The sequence below is a fragment of the Bubalus kerabau genome, chromosome 8 (genome assembly GCF_029407905.1).
Source record: "Bubalus kerabau isolate K-KA32 ecotype Philippines breed swamp buffalo chromosome 8, PCC_UOA_SB_1v2, whole genome shotgun sequence".
Taxonomy (NCBI): Eukaryota; Metazoa; Chordata; class Mammalia; order Artiodactyla; family Bovidae; genus Bubalus; species Bubalus kerabau.
The window spans coordinates 47,008,336-47,029,084 of record NC_073631.1 but is presented as its reverse complement, the minus strand read 5'-3'; the positions used below and the strand labels follow the sequence as shown (position 1 = coordinate 47,029,084).

General features: G+C 37.0%; 1 protein-coding gene across 2 annotated transcripts in view; it reads right to left on the bottom strand.

Moving 5' to 3' along the window:
- The window catches only part of FAM185A (family with sequence similarity 185 member A), an 83,282-nt gene extending 66,545 nt beyond the window's left edge, over positions 1 to 16,737 (bottom strand). For both annotated transcript variants that reach the window (XM_055590166.1, XM_055590165.1), the window contains exons 1-4: positions 16,050 to 16,737; positions 10,983 to 11,092; positions 6,275 to 6,367; positions 671 to 809 (exon numbers count right to left, since the gene is read on the bottom strand). In XM_055590166.1, coding sequence (XP_055446141.1) covers positions 671 to 809; positions 6,275 to 6,367; positions 10,983 to 11,092; positions 16,050 to 16,476 — 769 coding nt within the window. In that variant the 5' untranslated portion in view covers positions 16,477 to 16,737. The remainder of the gene's footprint in view (positions 1 to 670; positions 810 to 6,274; positions 6,368 to 10,982; positions 11,093 to 16,049) is intronic.
- Between the last annotated feature and the right edge of the window lie 4,012 nt (positions 16,738 to 20,749).

Here is a 20,749-nt window from a genome sequence, read left to right as displayed (position 1 = left end):
ATAACTTTCCTTCCAAGGAGTAAGTGTCTTTTAATTTCATGGCGGCCATATTACATCACCATTATGTTCTCTTCTTTTCTTTCAATAACACAAAAGTTAACTAAGTAACATTATTTAACTGCAGAGACATGTTTTGAAAGTTGTAAGATTGTATTTAATTAAAGAACACTGAAAATGGCAGGGCACTGAGAGGACCTGGTGCTAGTACACACTAAAGTATTTTAGCCAAAATTAGTATCACTGAATTGCTATAATGTCTCACACAAATGTTTAATTTATTTCATCCTTAGCTTTCCTATCATAACATAAAACACTCAGAACCCATCTTTATTTTTTAACACTGCTTTCACTTCATCATGCTTTCCTCTGAATAGTCCTGCACACATTTCTTTGTTGTTTGTTCCATTCTACAAGGAAATGCATTAAAAATCAGAATTATTTTTAGCTTCATGTATAACAACATGATATTCAATTTCTTGACAAAATAAAATTCAGTACATTATGAGTCACTTTATTTTGTGGGTTTTTAAAGATGATTAGTTTGTAATTAATTATTTAGAGGGACACCTTCCTAATTTGCAGATCCTCCTTCAACTACAAAGAAATAGAGTCATCTCTTAAAATTTGTTACATGGCATATATAAGATGTATTAGGCCTTTGTCATCTTACCATGAACACTTCCTAATGTAATATCCCCAGCAGCAGAAGACAGAAACGATGATTCTGTATAAAGATACTTGACTTTCAGCAAACCATCTTCAGTAGATATATTAACAGAACTTCCCTGTAGTTTATCTACAGTCACAGTCTAGTAAGAGAAAGATTCAAATCAGTATAAAATGAAGGCTAATAAAAAGTGAAAATGGTACCAACAGAATTAGAGAGCAACTAATATGTACAGCATGCAGTCAACTTATTGACTTCAACTCCCCAGCTCTAATTACATGATTATGAGCAACAGTGTATTCTCTGTGGAACAGATCCATTATATTTCTTCATTTATTTAGATCTTCTTTACTTTCTCCTAATAATTTTATATCTTCTATGTAGAATTCTTCATATTTTGTTAAACTTATTCATATATTTTATGTTTTCTAAATATCATTATAAAAGGCATTTTTAAACATCATTTCATCTTAATTGGCTTTTGTATTTGATCTTAAATCCAAAACCTCACTAAACTCACTTAATTCTAATAACTTACCTGAATTTAAATAATTTTTCTACATGCATAATTATATTGTTTACAAGGATAGTTTCATTTCTTCCTTTCCAATCCTCATATTGTTTTTCTTGCTCTTTCTTGGCTTATTAGCTCATGCCTTCAATTCAACAGTGAATAGAAGTGATGAGGTTACAAGTAAGCATCCTTATCTGATTCCTGTTCTCAGAGGGAAGGCTTACAACACTGCGTCATTAAGTATGATGTTTGCTATAGAGATCTTCTAGATCCCTTTTTGTTAAGACTAAGGAAGTTCCCTTTTATTTCATACCTGTTTTGTTGTTGTTGCTGTTTAAATCATGAATGGGTTTTAAATTTTAGCATATACCTTATCTGATTTTATTGGACTATCATATGACTTTTCTCCTCTCATCTGTTAATGCAGTAAATAAACTATTATTTCTAGAATTTTTCCCCTTTACATCGAATGTCAGTAGTTTTACATTGAGCAAAATGGAAATACTTTTATATTTATGTCTAAGCTTCCCTAACAAAATTTAGTATGCATTTATGTCTCAAATACTGAACACAATGTAAAATGAAGATATCTAATTAATGAAGATATCTAAGAACTCCAGATTATCTTTATAGTATTTTAAGCAAATATTTTATAAGCATAAAGTGATTGTTAATATAAAATTGCTCACATAAAAACTAAATCACCAGGAAGGCATGCCACAGTTTTGCCCAGGGTCAGATTCAAGCATTACACTGAGGTATTTAAAGACAGAACATCTTTGTTTCTCAACACATTGGCATCAGTATTATTCAATCTTAACACTTCCTTCAAAAATAATGTTGAGTGCAAAATATTATCTAATAAGAATTGGGTTTCAAGAATACTAAAATATGAAAAGAGAAATAAAAGTACCTAGAGGTTGTTATGGTAAGTACACTAGAATTACTTTGCCATCTGGATATGAAGTATAAAATTTTCTTTAATGGACTTTTATTAGATATATTAAATACACCCAATTACTTCTTATCTACTACAGTTTCTTTTCCACTAATTATGGATTCACAGGTTTACTTTAAATCTAGTTTCAATAAATCTGTCAAAGGACAGATATTTTACATACATTCAGATTTGTGAGGATTACACATGCTTTGCATTCTTCGGTGTAACAGTAAAGGTTTAATATTTCTAAAAAAATTATCCTTTACCTACAAAATTTCTTTATGAAAAGTTGCTTTATGCATAGCTTCAAATTCTCCGAGTATTTCCATAAAGTAGACAAGTATGAATACTCTAGTTTTTTATAAACAGTGAGGCTGTTTTAGGGAATACCACAAGATAAATATTGAAAGAATATTTGAAAACTTAATTGAATTGGCAAATGAGGAACTTTTGATTAGACTCTCCCCACAATCAAATAAAGCCTTTAAGACATTCCTTATGTATTTAAAAAAAAAAAAAAAAAAAAATTTACCAAAAAAGCTAAAACTTACTAGAAAAAGCTAGAAAAAGCTTTTTACTAGAAAAAGCTAAAAATTTACCTTGTTCATTAAACACTAAATATTTTACCCTATAGGAAGCTAAAAAAATATCCTCAAAGCAAATGAAAGCAAACAAAAATACAACTCTCCCTGCCACAATAATATTTTAACCAATCAATAAATAAAATTACTTTAAAGAAATAGAAATTTCACTGAGGGCCATATATAATGCATTGTATCAGATACTAACTGGAACAATTAAACTGAGGGCACCATAGTTTAAATATTGAAGGTCTGATTTATATTAATGGTAATAGCACAAAGAGTAAAAATAGACTCATTTAAACTTTACAGCTTGCTTGTTAAGAAAAGGAGCTATTTAAAGAAAGAACAAAAAGCAGACTCAAAAATACCTTTCTTAGATATTGCTATAAATTAATCTGCCTTCTTACACAAAAAGAACTTTTTCTCATAAAGTCTAGTTATTATAAACAAACATTATCAAATTAAAATGAAGTTTTAAGGGAAAATTGTGGCCTTGCAGTCCAAATTAAGAAAGGAAGGTCAAATGATAACTATATCATCAATTCATTCAACAATCAGATAAAATGGATTTCTATCTTCTATCAAACTTAGGATACTGAAATTAACAATACAATTTAAAAATAGCCATTTCATATAAAATGATACATATAGAATACTGTTGAGTATTTATTATGCTCACTTGATTCTCACAATCTTCTTGAGCAAAAACAAATAAATCACCATCCCTATGTTGTGAATAATGAAAGTGTCTCAGTCAAGTTAACTGGGAGGTTTGCTGCTGCTGCTAAGTGGCTTCAGTCATGTCCGACTCTGTGTGACCCCATAGATGGCAGCTCACCAGGCTCCCCCGTCCCTGGGATTCTCCAGGCAAGACCACTGGAGTGGGTTGCCATTTCCTTCTCCATGCATGAGGTTTAGGGCTTGTCAAATTATCTTTCCTGTGTTTCATTTACCTCTATCAACATCATTGCCATCAACACTACAACAGAGTTAGCTATGCCAGACACTGTATTAAGTACTTTATCTATATTATGTTTTAACTCATTTAATCCTCATGACAACCATCTGAGTTAACACCATTATTATTATTATTCCATTTTCCAGAAAACCAAAATACATAGAGGTTAAATAACTAATCTGAAAGTAAAGAGCTTAGTAAGTGGCTGTGCCAGGATTCAAACCCAAGTACGCTGATGCTCAATTTTGTGCTCTTAACCAATTCACTATGCTACCTCTCAAATATCCAAAACATTTCCACGAAAGCTGTATATTAAAAGTTAATATATTTTATAAGCATTTTTTATATAAAGCCCCACAAACTTAGAAATATGTATTAAAAATTAACACTATGCATAATATAAACTAAAAGAAATATCAAAATACATTTGTTAGTACAACACAAAACTCAGTTAGGCAGGAAACAAACAAACAAAAAAACCAGAAAGTAGGAATAAATGAATATTCAATAAACCATGAAAGTTGACAGAAAAGATAAATGATGAGTGGAAACAGTGGCCAAACTATTAAAAATAGTAAATGATTATGATGATTTAAACCTTTGATAGTTACATCTGAACATCAGTATGTACTTTCTACAACTGCAGTTGTCCAATTTCCCTTTTGTACCTCCAAGACCACAATCAGAGAGGTGAAGCTAAATGCCATCTCAAAACAGCTGCCACATAAAGCCAGGCAGTGTCTTTCAACACTTTTTAAGAAGATATATTTGAATGTTTTGGTTTAAACAGTCTCCCACAGGTTCTAAGGAAAAGGCTATGAAAAATAAAAAGGTGTAATAATTAGTGTGATAACCTGCCTTGTTTAATTATGCCAACAATAATCTACATATAGGATTCCAGTTCCTCTCTACCAATCATCTGAGGATATAGTTGAGTATGGAACTGAACAAATTTATGATGAAAGAGCCATGCAAATTATCTAAGTGTAAAATAAAAGATGGCTTGTGTGCTCAGTCGTGACTGACTCTTTGCAACCCCATGGACTGTAACTTGCAATGCTCCTCTGTCCATGGAATTTTCCAGGCGAAATACTGGAGTGGGCTGCCAGTTCGTATTCCAAGGGATCTTTCTGACCCAGGAATTGAATCTGCATTTCTTTCGTCTCCTGTATTGCAAGTGGATACTTTACTGCTGAGCCACCACGGAAGCCCCAAAAGGTGGCTTGTGCTTGTGTGCTAAGTCACTTCAGTCGTGTCTGACTCTTTGCAACCCCACTGATTGCAGACCACCAGGCTCTCCTGGCAAGAATACTGGAGAGGGTTGCCATGCCCTGCAGGGGCATGGGGTTCTCCAGGCAAGAATACTGAAGTGGGTTGCCATGCCCTCCTCCAGGGGATCTTCCTGACCCAGGGATGAAACTGGAGCCTCTCATGTTTCCTGCATTGGCAGCGGGGTCTTTACCACTATTGTCTCTTGGGAAGCCCAAAAGGTGGCTTACAAAAGATTCAATATATTACTGATTGTGCTGAAAAATTGTTGACAATTTATACTTCAAAATCATACCTTTATTCTTAATACTATGTTAAACCACAGAAAGCAACAAAAGTTGAATGAAAAATGCAAACTGTCTTATAAAAATGAAAATTCCTATGGCTAATAAAAGCGTTTGGAAAACAGTAATGCTATCTAATGGCGCCATCTTGTGGAAAATACTGAAGAAAGTTGAGTTTTGAAACTCATCCTTCAATTGCCTAAAGGCAAAACAAACAGGTATTAGGTAAAAAAAAAATACTCAAATAAACCTATCACTAAGAAAAATTTAATTCCAATTATAGTATTACTTTGGGCTTCCCTTGTGGCTCAGCTGGTAAAAGAATCCGCCCGCAATATGGGAGACCTGGGTTCGATCCCTGGGTTGGGAAGATCCCCTGGAGAAGGGAAAGGCTACCCACTCCAATATTCTGGCCTAGAGAATTCCATGGACTGTATCGTCCATGGGGGTCACAAAGAGTCGGGCACGACTGAGCAACTTTCACTTCACTTCTTCATAGTATTACTTAATGAATAATTTTAACCCATGATAAAAAAAAATAAATCTCTTCAGAATCAGAATTAAATATTAAATATTTGGGAAGAAGGCACTGGGAGTTTGGGGTTAGACACAAACTATTACATATAGAATGGATAAACAATAAGGTCCTACTGTATAGCACAGTGAACTATATTCAATACCCTGGGATAAACCATAATGGAAAGAATATAAAAAAGAATGCATACGTGTATATAACTGAATCACTTTGCTATATAGCAGAAATTACCACAATACAGTAAATGAACTCTACTTCACATTAAAAAAATTTTAAACAAATACTAAATATTTAAAGATATTACTGATTCCAAATAAGGAACTAATAACAAAAGTTTCAAAAACACAAATTTAAAATTAAATTGTATAATATTTAATCATCTCTATTTCAAACTTAAACTTACTAATAAACTAAAATGAATTAAAAAGGGGAAGTTATACCACAAATTTTGTAGAATCTACCCTCTATGTGAGCCAACCTGAGACAAAACTACAACTATTAAAAATGAAAATTTCAATCTCACACTTTTATCTGATGCATGGATATCTATATTTCCATAAACCGTTCCCAGGCAGATCACTTTGCCTCCTGTTGTTTGGACATGTAATTTTTGACTCTGAAAGACAAATACAAAATACACATATAGAAAAAGAGAGCATAAATTTGACTTACACTAATAAATATTCAACATTTTATACATTTCTTTTAAAATAATAATAATAAAGCAGTAACAGAGGAACTAGGAATGAAATAGAAATGTACTGCTTTGAATAATAACATCTGTGAGAAAAGAATGTCAACTGCTGTTACAGGGATTAAATAAAGCTGTTTGGACTAAAGGGAAAAAAAGATACTCAGGAGTTTCAGTAGCTTAACTGAAGAAAGGGGTGGGAATCAAAGATCACTGTGACTGGCTAACTAAACATAAATGATGAAGATGATAACAATAATCAATGTTACTGTTCATCATTATTAATGTGCATATTATTAATAACAGTAACATCTATGACTTGGCATTCTCTTTGCATCAATAACAGTGTTCACTACTTTACACAAACATTTAATTCTCACAACTCAGAGTGATGCATATTTTGTGTTTCCCCATTTTACAGAGAAAGAAATTCAAGAATCAGAAAGGATAAACAACTTTATCAGGTGATATACTGGAAAACAGCAAATTATAAACTAACAGAATTAAACTTACACCTCCTGCACTGGAAGGCGAGGTTCTTTACCACTAGCCCCACCTAGGTGCTTCTAAGTTCTTGCCAATAAAATATACGTGGAAATACTATGTTTAATACCCAGGCTTGCGCTTTTAGAAGAACTGATGTGCCTTCGCTGTGCTCTGCCCCTTCCATCAGGTGAATGTATATTACAATAAGGCTTTAATAGATGACAGAGCCAGAAGATGAAAGGAACCTATAGTAACTGAATAGAAATGAGTCACCCACGCAAATGAAAAATAAACTTGGACACAAATGAAAACTAAACTATAGTTGTGTGTGAGCTATTAGATGGTTCGATCTATTTTTCAGAGTACCTTTCTTCACCTTAATATCTGTGTAAGTCTTCAGTTCTACCACAAGTATAAAGAGAAAAAGAATAGGTAAATATCAGAGAATGAAAGACAGCAAAAGCAAATGCATCAAAATCACAACCAGCAACAACAGAAAAGTATCTAAAAAGTAGGGGAAAAAGTTCAAAACAATCATATACCTTCTGGTTGCTTACTCAGAGGGGAAAAAAAAAACAACAGTAAAACTTTAGATAAAACAGCCCAGGGATGAAATTCAAAAAAGTCAGTAAAAAGGGCAAAATGAACCCCTTTTTTAAAAAGTTCATTTGTGTTACAGCATGGTAGACTACTTCATGCCCATAGAAACATGAGTCAGAAGTCCAATTGTATTTAATAATACAGTCTTTATCAAGCAGACAAGTAATTCATGAGCTTTAAAAACGAACATCTCCAAAATAACTGAAGGACAGGGAGGCCTGGCGTGCTGCAGTCCATGGGGTCACAGAGTCAGACAGGGCTGAACAACAAGAGTTCTTAACCAAACTTACATGACATTCTAGAGTCTGCAAAACTTACGAAATTGTAAGCAAAATTTCATATACATGTATATTTTTCTCAAGTAAATAATCATCCTATTTTCAAAGAAGTCTAAAGTTCAAAACCAATATGAACGTTAAAATGTTTAAATAAGTCAGAAGCTATTTAGTATAATATAAACTATTATTACTGCATTTAAGAAAATGCAAATGTGTGGCATTCAATGAGGTAAGAGACTATTGTTTGAAAAGTTTACTTTTTTATTCCCTAATTATGCTGAAAAAATGTACTACTGCTAGACATTTTGCTTGGACAATAAAGAAAGGTGAAAACAGCATAAGCTTGGAATGCAGAAAGACCCAAGTTCAAATCTTAGCTCTATGGATTAACTGTGGGAACCTAAATGAGTTCCTCGGTCTCTGTATCTGACAGTTTCTTCCTTGGTAAAAAGGAGACAATTCATGGAATAAATGAAGGCTTAGCTAAGTTTCTGGATATATAATAAGAACTCAGTAGACAGTTTTGTTGTTTGTTGTTGTTCAGTCACTAAGTTGTGTATGACTCTTTGGAGACCCCATGGACTGTAGCCCACCAGACTCCTCTGTCCTTGAGATTTCCCAGGCAAGAATACTGGAGTTGGTTGCCATTTCCTCCTCCAGGGGATATTCCCAACCCAGGGATCGGAATCTGTATCTTCCATGTCTCCTGCATTAACAGGCAGATTCTTTACCACTGAGCCACCAGTAGCTATTAGTATTCCTATAAACATCTTATTACATAGATCAAATATATCTCAAATCCTTAAAATGAGTGGAAGAGAAACTTACATTAAAGGCAATCACTAACTAGAAATAATATACCGTATTCAAAGCTTTAAACCAGGTATTTTATGAAGTGTTCCCATTTGTGAACTTAAGTCAGTTAAATTCTGAGATCTCAAGAATGATTCTCTCAACTCAATTCTCCTAACTATCACTAAAATTCAGTGGACCCAAATTTTATTTTTGAATATTTTTGAACTATTCTATTTGTGGGCTTCTCTGGTGGCTCAGTTGGTAAAGAATCTGCCTGCAATGCGGGGGACCTGGGTTGTATCCCTGGGTGGGGAAGATCCCCTGGAGAAGGCAATGGCAACCAAACCCATAATCTGGCCTGGAGAATTCCATGAACAGAGGAGCCTCATGGGCTACAGTCCATGGGGTCGCAAAGAATACGACACAACTGAGCAACTAACACATTCTATTTGTAGGACTGATGTATCATGACTTTTATTCTTTCTAAGAGGTATCCTAAAAAAATAAATAGAAGATTTACTAATTTTTTAAATAGGATAAGCATTATTCTATCTTAAAATTACTGTAATGGTCCACTGGGCTCCTTTGTAAATCTAAAATACATTATGGGATCTTAGTAATCTTATTTTTCATATGTCTCAAAACATTTTGCTACTTCATTATCTGAGTAGTTATTTCAATATCATTTTTCAATTATTCCTAACTCTGACAGAAAATGTCTAAAAGAATAAGACAACAGAAGAATGATACACTTGCTTTGAATAGTGTGTTTGGTGGTGGTGGTTTAGTTGCTGAGTTATGTGCGACTATTGCAACCCCATGTACTGTAGCCCGCCCATCTGTCCATGGGATTTCCCAGGAAAGAATACTGGAATGCGGTGCCATTGTCTTCTCCAGGGGATCTTCCCAACCTAAGAATCGAACCTGGGACTCCAGCATTGCAGGCGGACTCCTGCACTGCAGGTGGATTCTTTACAGACTGAGCTATGAGGGAAGTTTTGAATGGTGGTTCTTAACGAAAGGTGATTTTGCCCCCCAGAGGAGGACAATGTGTGGAGATATTTTTCATTGTCCTAAATGAGGACTGTTTCTTAGCACTTTGTTTATAGAAGCTAGGAATACTGCTACACACCGTAGAGTGCACAGGTCAGCCCCTGACAACAAAAACTTATCCAGCCCAAAATGTCAATAGTGCCAAAGCTGAGAAATCATTTTACATGTTATGCACATAAAGATAGAAAAAAGAAAAACTGACAAAAGATATTTCAGAATTTTCAGATGAATCAAAAGATGATTGCAAAGACAAAGACAGCAGTATAGTTGCTTCTAAGTTTGATTGTGAAATTGAAAATCTAAGACTCTGAGTCTCCAGGGGACGATATTCTAGATGAGTGTTCTGAAATTCAAGCATTGATGAGTGAACAATATGTTTGTAAGAACAAAAAGGAGCCATGGTATTTTCATTCTGTTAGTCATTCAACATGAAAACCGCATTGTGCAATCTTTTACAACAAGAACCAGAACCATCTCATTTTTCCAAAAGTGTATGTAATATTTTTTGATATTTGTGCAACTAAATATATTGAAAAGGATCACATGTGAACAGATGACAAAGGCAGGTGTGTAAACAAAGGTGGTTGGAACAAAACAAATACTGTAAAAAAATTTAATGCATCCAATTAATCATTCTAATTAGTGTTTATAAACTAAAAGTGAAAATGTTTTGCAATTATGAAGCAGAGATGACTGACTTCTCTTCAGCAATACTAACAAAGTTCACAAAAGTATTGAGTTTTGAATATGCAAATATAAGAAGTACCAGAAAGAATAAGCTAAATTTATCAATATGCATTTGAAATCATTTAGAGCTGAGACAAATTTGATTTTAAGAAAATTAAATATAAAAGTGTTACAGCACAAAATGAAGCTTTTATTGTTTAGTGAAATACCTACTTAATCCTTAAGTAATGGGCTACCTGGTACATTATAATTTTGATTAACTTAATATTTTAAGCATATTTATAATGTTTAAAGACTTCTCCTTACTCCTTAATAAATGTAAGAAAATCATTCTTTAATTTCTTAAACTTGGCAAGATCTAAGAATACTAAGAATGTATTAGGAGTTTTGCTGTACACTTTGAAATGAAATCTAAATGTAATATGATGAAAACCTCCAAAGTTGCTACAACCTCTACAGTGTCATAACAAAACTGATTTTAAAACAAGAGTTTTACAAGGGATTTCTGAGTGATGAATAAATGATACTCAGTATTTTCAGTAAATGATGTTCAGAATAACAGCCTTCATTAGATACCATGGTTCACAGTTTAAAGTGTTTTAAAAAATAATATTAAAACAAAATGAGAAAAATAAATATACCTTAACAGACTGTAAGATGCTAGTCCCCTGCTCAGTTTCAATTTTGCAATTATCACACTCAATATTTTGGACCTTTACACAGCCAGACCCTGATGACTGGATATTCAAATCTACAAATGAAAAAAAGAAAAACCAAGTTACTATGGCTAATGGCTCCAAAGCATTTAAGCATCCCACAGAAATTCAGTTCCTCAGTCATGTTCATAACGTTACAGAATTCTGGAAAGAACATAGTTGTCAGTAATCTCCCTCTAAAGCTAAGGGACCTCCACCACAGTAGGACCAGATGTAAAGCCTTTTTCTACCAGTTTTTAAAAAGCAGTTATTTCTGTTGGCCTCTATCATCTAAAGAAAGGAAGTAACATAGGAGGTAAACAAAGGAGGTCAAAGATTCCAGATTCTTATAGGCACACCTGGGAAAGATTATAGAAGCCTCTTTCGCACTGAGAAAACACACACACAAATCTGAGTAAGAATACAGCAACTTAACATCATTATGGTGAACTGGATAAGTCAGTTAGATTATTCTCTTTTAAAGTGCAAAGATTTGTTTCCAAACCTCCTTCAAATTTAAAGCATACCATAGAAGAAATTTATCAGTGTACATGACCATGACTAAGGTTTTCAAATCCTACCTCTAACCTTTCATATTATCATGCAGCTGTATTACAAGGTAATCTGAAGTAATAAAGAGTAGAACAACTCTGAAAAATTTAGTACTGAATAATATTAAAACCTCAAAATTGTGGATAACAGTAATATACCTGAAAAAGTTTAGAAAATTATAGTGTACATGCTGGGTCATTTCTGACTCTTCGCAACCCCACGTAGTGCAGGCCACCAGGTTCTCTGTCTGTGGAAGTCTCCAGACGAGAATATTGGAGCGGGCCGCCATTTCTGACTCCTGGGGATCTTCTCCACCCACGGATTAAACCCAAGTCTCTTACATCTCCTGCACTGGCAGGGAGATTCTTTACCACTGCACTACCTGGGAAGCCCAACTTTAACCTTAAATTCAACTTAATATGTAAACTTAGATGCCTCTGTATAAAAATTTAAAACACCAGTACTTAATACCTAATTCAAATATTGATGATTTCCCTTAAACCAGACCAGCGAAGTAATGTTGCCCCAAACACAAAGTACTGGGGCCTAACACTACAATGCTAGTAGTTATGGTATAAAGATCAGTTTCTACAGTTGTGTATATGGCAGTCTCTATAAAGGCAATATTTTGATTTGGATTAATATGAAAAACATAAAAGACAATTTTACCCCATATTTACATGGACGCAAATGTAACTGGCACATTTTTAGCCATTAAGTAGTGTTATAACATAAGCCTTGATCTCAGGCAGTTTAGATAGGCACGGAGAGAAGAAAACAGATTCTAAATATACTCTACCCTCAACAGGTGAGTAGAGAAGTTAAGGCTAGATATTGAGTAGTGGTGGAAGTGAGAAATAGATTTAAGGGACTAGATCTGACAGACAGAGTGCCTGATGAACTATAGATGGAGGTTCGTGACATTGTACAGGACACAGGCATCAAGACCATCCCCATGGAAAAAAAATGCAAAAAAGCAAAATGGCTGTCTGAGGAGGCCTTAGAAATAGCTGTGAAAAGAAGAGAAGCGAAAAGCAAAGGAGAAAAGGAAAGATATAAGCATCTGAATGCAGAGGTCCAAAGAATAGCAAGGAGAGATAAGAAAGCCTTCCTCAGCGATCAATGCAAAGATAGGAGAAAAAAACAGAATGGGAAAGACTAGAGATCTCTTCAAGAAAATCAGAGATACCAAGGGAACATTTCATGCAAAGATGGGCTCGATAAAGGACAGAAATGGTATGGACTTAACAGAAGCAGAAGATATTAAGAAGAGGTGGCAAGAATACACAGAAGAACTGTACAAAAAAGAGCTTCAAAACCCAGATAATCATGATGGTGTGATCACTCACCTAGAGCCAGACATCCTGGAATGTGAAGTCAAGTGGGCCTCAGAAAGCATCACTACGAACAAAGCTAGTGGAGGTGATGGAATTCCAGTTGAGCTCTTTCAAATCCTGAAAGATGATGCTGTGAAAGTGCTGCACTCAATATGCCAGCAAATTTGGAAAACTCAGCAGTGGCCACAGGACTGGAAAAGGTCCGTTTTCATTCCAACCCCAAAGAAGGGCAATACCAAAGAATGCTCAAACTACTGCACAATTGCACTCATCTCACACACTAGTAAAGTAATGCTCAAAATTCCCCAAGCCAGGCTTCAGCAATACGTGAACCGTGAACTTCCAGATGCTCAAGCTGGTTTTAGAAAAGGCAGAAGAACCAGATATCAAATTGCCAACATCCACTGGATCATCGAAAAAACAAGAGAGTTCCAGAAAAACATCTATTTCTGCTTTATTGACTATGCCAAAGCCTTTGACTGTGAAGATCACAATAAACTGTGGAAAATTCTGAAAGAGATGGGAATACCAGACCACCTAACCTACCTCTTGAGAAACCTATATGCAGGTCAGGAAGCAACAGTTAGAACTGGACATGGAACAACAGACTGGTTCCAAATAGGAAAAGGAGTACGTCAAGGCTGTATATTGTCACCCTGCTTGTTTAACTTATATGCAGAGTACATCATGAGAAAGGGCTGGAAGAAGCACAAGCTGGAATCAAGATTGCCAGGAGAAATATCAATAACCTCGGATATGCAGATGACACCACCCTTAGGGTAGAAAGTGAAGAAGAACTAAAGAGCCTCTTGATGAAAGTGAAAGAGAGTGAAAAAGTTGGATTAAAGCTCAACATTCAGAAAACTAAGATCATGGCATCTGGTCCCATCACTTCACGGCAAATAGATGGGGAAACAGTGGAAACAGCGGCTGACTTTATTTTCGGGGGGCTCCAAAATCACTGCAGATGGTGATTGCAGCCATAAAATTAAAAGATGCTTACTCCTTGGAAGAAAGTTATGACCAACCTAGATAGCATATTCAAAAGCAGAGTCATTACTTTGCCAACAAAGGTCCGTCTAGTCAAGGCTATGGTTTTTCCTGTGGTCATGTATGGATGTGAGAGTTGGACTGTGAAGAAAGCTGAGTGCCGAAGAATTGATGCTTTTGAACTGTGGTGTTGGAGAAGACTCTTGATAGTCCCTTGGACTGCAAGGAGGTCTAACCAGTCCATCCTAAAGGAGATCAGTCCTGAGTGTTCATTGGAAGGACTGATGCTAAAGCCAAAACTCCAATACTTTGGACACCTCATGTGAAGAGTTGACTCACTGGAAAAAACTCTGATGCTGGGAGGGATTGGAGGCAGGAGGAGAAGGGGACAACAGAGGATGAGATGATTGGATGGCATCACCGACTCGATGGATATGAGTTTGAGTAAACTCCGGGAGTTGGTGATGGACAGGGAGGCCTGGCATGCTGCTATTCATGCGGTCGCAAAGAGTCAGACACGACTGAGCGACTGAACTGACTGAATTGAATGCTATTCTCACTCTTTCACTGAAACAATTATAGACAAACTGGAGGAACACAAGTTGAGTATGAAGAAAACTGAACTATGTTGATTTGAGGGGCCTGTGGAATACACACATGGCAACAGTAAAACTTGAAATGGGATTCTGGCTCTAAAAAGAGGAATCAACAAATAATGAAGTTTGGGTAGTTCATTTTTATCTGAGCTGCCATAAAATTTTGCTTTTCTCTATTTCAATATTCAGTTTATTTTGTACTATCTAATGCGTTAGCAAATCTTCCTCCCGACCGTAGACTTTTATTTTACTCATCTAGGTTAGTTAAAAAAAAAAAAAAAGTTGAGAAGCAATAAAGCAGAGTTTTTCAGCAGACTTCAGTCAGTTCAAATCTCAGCTCCACCACCTTATATCTGAGAGACAACAGGCATATTTTTTTAATCTATCCCACTAGAAATTAAGTTTCATGAGGGCATGGATCTCCTCTACTTGTTTACCCATAATAAATACTCAGTATATAAAACTTGTGCTGTGCTGTGTTGCTTCAGTCATGTCCAATTCTTTGCCACACTGGATGGTAGCCCACCAGGCTCTTCTGTCCATGGGATTCTCCAGCCAAGAGTACTGGAGTGGGTTGCCATGCCCTCCTCCAGGGGATCTTCCCCACCCAGGGGACTGAATCACTGTCTCTAGTCTCCTGCATTGACAGGTGGGTTCTTTACCACTAGGGGGGTCATCAAACTTGTTGTATTTCAATTCTCTTATCGAAAATGGTGACAAAAACAGTGTCTATAATATAGTGCAATTGTAATTAGAAAAGATTATCTTAGAAGTGTTATCTGCTATTATGATTATTAAAAGTATCTTGCTTCAGTCCTAGGAAGGCAGAGAACCTGGGAAGACTTTCCTAGAGAAGTGTCGCGGAAACTGTGGCTTCCATGTGAGAAATAACATGGAACTCAAAACACCTAGAAAACATACCTTGCAGCCATTATCAATTGACCTTTCTGGGGCAACCTAACTATGTGTTTTTCTTCAAAGCCTGCAACTCACAGAAAATTTACTTAGGCCAAAATGAATGCTGACGTTTTCAGTAAGAAGCCGGGTGCCTATTAGAAACCAAACACTTGGTCCAGATTAGATGGAACATACTATAGGCAAGGCTGTTTGGGGAACAGACCCCAGGCCATGAGCAAGTGGAAATGCAGACGGCCTGCCATGCCACTGAATGGATTACCAAGATACCTTAACCCTGAAAAATAAAACACTTTGTTATGGACAAAGTGCAGTAACACAAATAGGAAGAAAGTGTCAAAGGAGGGTAGGACAAAAAAATGTTATGTGGCTTAGGTTATTCCAAATCACGTTTCTACTAGATTTATAAAATTGCTATAACTGAAAACTTAATTCCTAACTGCTACTCAGAAACCCAAAGTAGAACAGAAAAAAAAAAAAAAAAGACATAGCTTCTGAAGGGGTCAAGAGTAAATTACGTTGGAAAGTCTGATCCAAAGGGACAAATCAAAAATGCACGTCGGCTTAATTTCAGAAGTTCACACGGTGTGCCCGGGACCCAAACCCGTTTTACAGTCACTTGCCAAACTTCAGGGGCGCGTTCACTTCCACGGACGCCTGGTGGTCGATGACATCAGCCACGATGGTCACCTCCTTCTGCGCCTCGTCGTAGTTCACCTGCAGGCCGGCCAGGGCCCGCGCCCCGCCCTCCACTCCGCTCACTGTGACCAGCACGCGGTCGCCGTCTGGGTAGGTGAGGGGGTCCAGGGGCCTCACGGTCAGGTGGCATGGGAGCCGCGCCCGCAGCCGGCCGAAAGGGCTCACCAGCAGCGCCCACTCCTTCAGAGTCCCGCGCACAGAGTCAGACCTAGAGACCTCGTGGTGGGACCCACCTGAGCCGTACCGGGACTGACATGTCCCACAGGCCCAGCGCCCGGTGGCCTCGCCGGCCCACACTCTGAGCAGACAGAGCCGGAGGCAGCCCAGCCCCCATCCCGAGAAGGGGAACATGGCGTGCCCCTCTTTCTCCCCCAGATTACTTCAGCCTCAGGTTAGTCTCCCCACGTCCAGTCGGCTTGCCGCTGTGCTGACCAAGCCAAAAGGGAGACACTTGATAGGAGGGTTTGCTGAAGCAACAGCAAGACCGCTCACTTCGTTCAGCAATGTAAACGTCAGCTACACGGGTCTGGGCGGCAAACTGGAATTTTAAAAGTTCTAAGTATCCATCCTGACCAGAACCCCTCTTCTACTCCCGCCCCTTTCGCAAAGGCCGGTGGGATAGGTAGTTCCAATGGTGGCCAGATGTTGAAGGGCTCGGACAACTAAGAAACTACATTTCCCAGAAGGCAATGCGCAGGATGCTAGGGCTAGTTAGGGCAGGGGTTGGACGGAACTCGGAAGGCCTGCGCTTTTCCCTCAAGCCCATTAGCCATTGGAGGGACGGGGAGGAGGGGGAGGGGGAGGGGGGGAAATCTACACCGGAACCCACTGGCCAATGGAAAGCGAGGAAAGCAAAAGATGGGCCAGACTGCTTGGTTTCCTTGGATACCGAGGACGCGACTTCTCCGAAGAGGGTGGAGCTTTGGAGACGGAGGAAGATACACTGAGAAAAATTAGGAGCCTAAATAAGAATCAGGACGAAGAGAAGAGCTAAGAAACTGCGCTTTTAAAGGTGAGAACGTGATTTAAAATAGGAGTACCCTCAGTGAGTGGTTAGCTCCAAGCGTCATTAAATTAGTGCGGGTTACCCTGGGATGGAGAATACCTCTGCAAGAGATTAATGACTCATTAGAGATCTCAAAGGAAACTCCCTCTTCGAGAGCAAATATAGTAATAGCATTAGCGTCCTGTCTCCTTTCAGACTCTAAATGACCTCAGGCCAGTCATTGAATGTATCTGAGTTTTAACTGCTTGCTCTTAAAATTAGGTCAATAATACCTTCTTTGTCGTGCCTCAAAGGTTTTTTTTTATTTTAGGGATTAAATGAGATGATGGATGTGAACACCGGTGCTCAGGCTGTCAAGTTGCAGTTTATACTATTTTTATTTTATATCTAAAAATCCTAATGAACTGAGCTAAAGTTCTCAGGGGCCTAAGTCACAGAGTTCTTTGCAAGCCATTACCTGTTTAAAAATTCAGTGTTTTTCTTAAGTTATCCTTTCCTCCTTTCTGTCCTAGTCCATCTCCCTCCTTATAAAGGCTCACTCATGATAGGTGCAACCTTTTAGGTTCATCAAGTTCCCACTGCATATTAGTTCTGTCCTTGGCTTTGTGTTTCATTTCGTCATAATTATTCAAACTGATCTTCAAACTGTCTTTTTAATAAAATCCCACAGGAATAATTTTAGGAAAGGCATTGGTTTAAGCATCTTGAGAATGCACTCAACTTAGTTGTTCAGTTCAGTTGCTCAGTCGTTTCTGATTCCTTGCAACCCCATGGACTGCAGCACACCACGCCTCCCTGTCCATCACCAACTCCCGGAATTTACTCAAACTCAAGTCCATTGAGTCGGTGATGCCATCCAACCATCTCATCCTCTGTCATCCCCTTCTCCTCCTGCCTTCTATCTTTTCCAGCGTCAGGGTCTTTTCAAATGAGTCAGTTCTTTGCATTAGGTGGCCAAAATATTGCAGCTTCAGCTTCAACATCACTCCTTCCAATGAATACCCAGGACTCATCTCCTTTAGGATGGACTGGTTTGATCTCTTTGTGGTCCAAGGGACTCTCAAGAGTCTTCTCCAACACCACAGTTCGAAAGCATCAATTCTTCGGCGCTTAGCTTTCTTCACAGTCCAACTCTCACATCCATATTTACTATTTTCAAATAAATAAAATAAAACTGACCAAAACCATTACTTTTTGGATCATCTGAGCTTTAAAATGGAGATTATGTACATTAAGGTTAACATAAGATATTAAAAAGTTAGTGATACTTTTATAAGTCTGATGTCATGTAGCAAGTCTGTCCACATATCAATAATAACCAGTAAAAGTACCACCTTCCACCTTTATGAGATTATAGTTTTCAGAGCATGTTCACATGTATCATGTCATGGTATCCTCACAAAACACTCTGTGTTTAGCAGGGCAAGTATTATTATGCTTACATTATTGATGAAGAAACAAGTTTTGAAAGATTAAGAAACAATTAGAAGGTCTGACCCTCTCACCACTCTACTAAAAGGTCCTTCTATCTTCCTGACACCTTTGGAGAAAAAAAATTATTTACGAAATGAATAGAAAGTCATATATAACTTCCCCCCATATTTAGAGTTTACTTGTAAACTATTTTTGCACAGTCAGTTTTTTAAAAGCCATTCCTGCAGTCATGAACATGCAGTGCTGGTAGGAGTATGTTCTTAAAACCTTCAGAGTTCAGTTTAGCAATATGCATAAAGCACCTTAAAAATGTGTGTATCCACGACCTAGAAATTGTACTTTTTGGAACTTAATGTAAACATAAAATTAGGGATATTCACAAAAACTTACATTCAAGGAATTTTTTTTACAGGATTACTTATGATAATAAAGAACTGAAACAATCTAAATGTCCATAAATAGGAGGACATTTGTTAAATAATTTGTGAACATCTGAAATATTATGCAATAACTTAAAAATTATATTTTGAAGACTGTTCAATTATATGTGAAATCTTCTACAACATAAAGAAAAACCTATAATTCTCCTTCTTTGTATGGAAGAACTACACCCACAACTACCACACTCACATAAAACTTCCCTTTGACACTTCCAGTCATCCAATGTTTGAAGGTTTCCCCCTCAACAAAAAGCAATTTCTGTGACACCAGCTGGATGTCGTACAATTCAACTCAATTCTGACACTAAGGTTAGATCCCATATGTTAGGGGTTCAATTCTACAAAACTGCTCCCACCCACCTCAGATGCCGGTCACAAGTAGGAGGTCCCCAGGTCACCCACAACTTCTATCCCATTTGGCTAGAAATTGGAGATTCCCACAAGCCCCTCCTCACATTCAATTAATTTGCTAGCGTGGCTCACAGAAATTGGGAAAATACTTGAATTTACCACTTTACTAAAGGATTAGTAAAGGATACAGATGAATAGTCAGATGAAGAAACAGAGGGTGAGGCCTGGGAGGGTCTGGACTGCAGGAGCCTCTACCCCCTGGAGTCAGGATGTGTTCCTCTCCTGGTGTGGATGTGTTTACCAATCCGGAAGCTCTCCAAACTGCATACAGTCTGATTTTTATGGAAGCTGCATCACGTAGGCTTATCAACTCCATTTTCAGTCCTTCTTTCTCAAGAAACTTGGGGGCAGAGCTGTAGATTCCAAGCTTCAAATCATGTCTTGTTTTTTCTGGTGACCAGACCTCATCCAGGAGTCTACCCAAAGGCACTTCATTAAAACAAAAGACACTCCTAAATGAGCTATATCTTCATGAACTGATCTAGAAAGATACCAATTATATATTGTTAAATTAAAGTGATAAGATGCAGAGCAGCCCATATAGTCTGGTTTCCTTTGCATATGTGTCCATACATTAGGGAAATGATTTGAAAAAAAGATGTTAAATGAAGTATTTAAATTGTTAAAATCGATTGCCTCTGGGAAGGAGAGTACGGTTAGAAGGAGAGTCTATATAGGCCAGAGAAATAAAATGAGACTTGAATTCCTTACTGTTTATGTTTTTGATTTGTTTGAAATTTTCACAAATGAGAATGTATCACCAATGTAAATATTAAAAATAGAAAAAGTTTGTCAATAAAAAAAACCCAAAAAAACAAAAGACACTCCTATGATTTGGGAGAATGGCATTGAAATATGTATAATATCATATATGAAACGAGTCACCAGTCCAGGTTCAATGCTCGATACTGGATGCTTGGGGCTGGTGCACTGGGATGACCCAGAGGGATGGTATGGGGAGGGAGGAGGGAGGAGGGTTCAGCATGGGGAACACATGTATACCTGTGGCGGATTCATTTCGATATATGGCAAAACCAATACAATATTGTAAAGTTAAAAATAAAATAAAATTTAAAAAAAAGAAAAGAATGGGGGAAAAAATGAAATAAATAAATAAATAAATAAACAAAAGACACTCCTATCACCCAGGAAATTACAAGAGTTCAGGAGCCCTTTGTTGGGAGCCAAGGGCTGAGACCAATAGATATATATTGTTCTGTTATCTCACAATAATGTTAAGTGACATGAGTAGAATATCAAATTGTATGTACAGTATATGATCTCAGCTCTATAATAAAAATAACAGGAATTTTAACATAAAACTATATTTTAA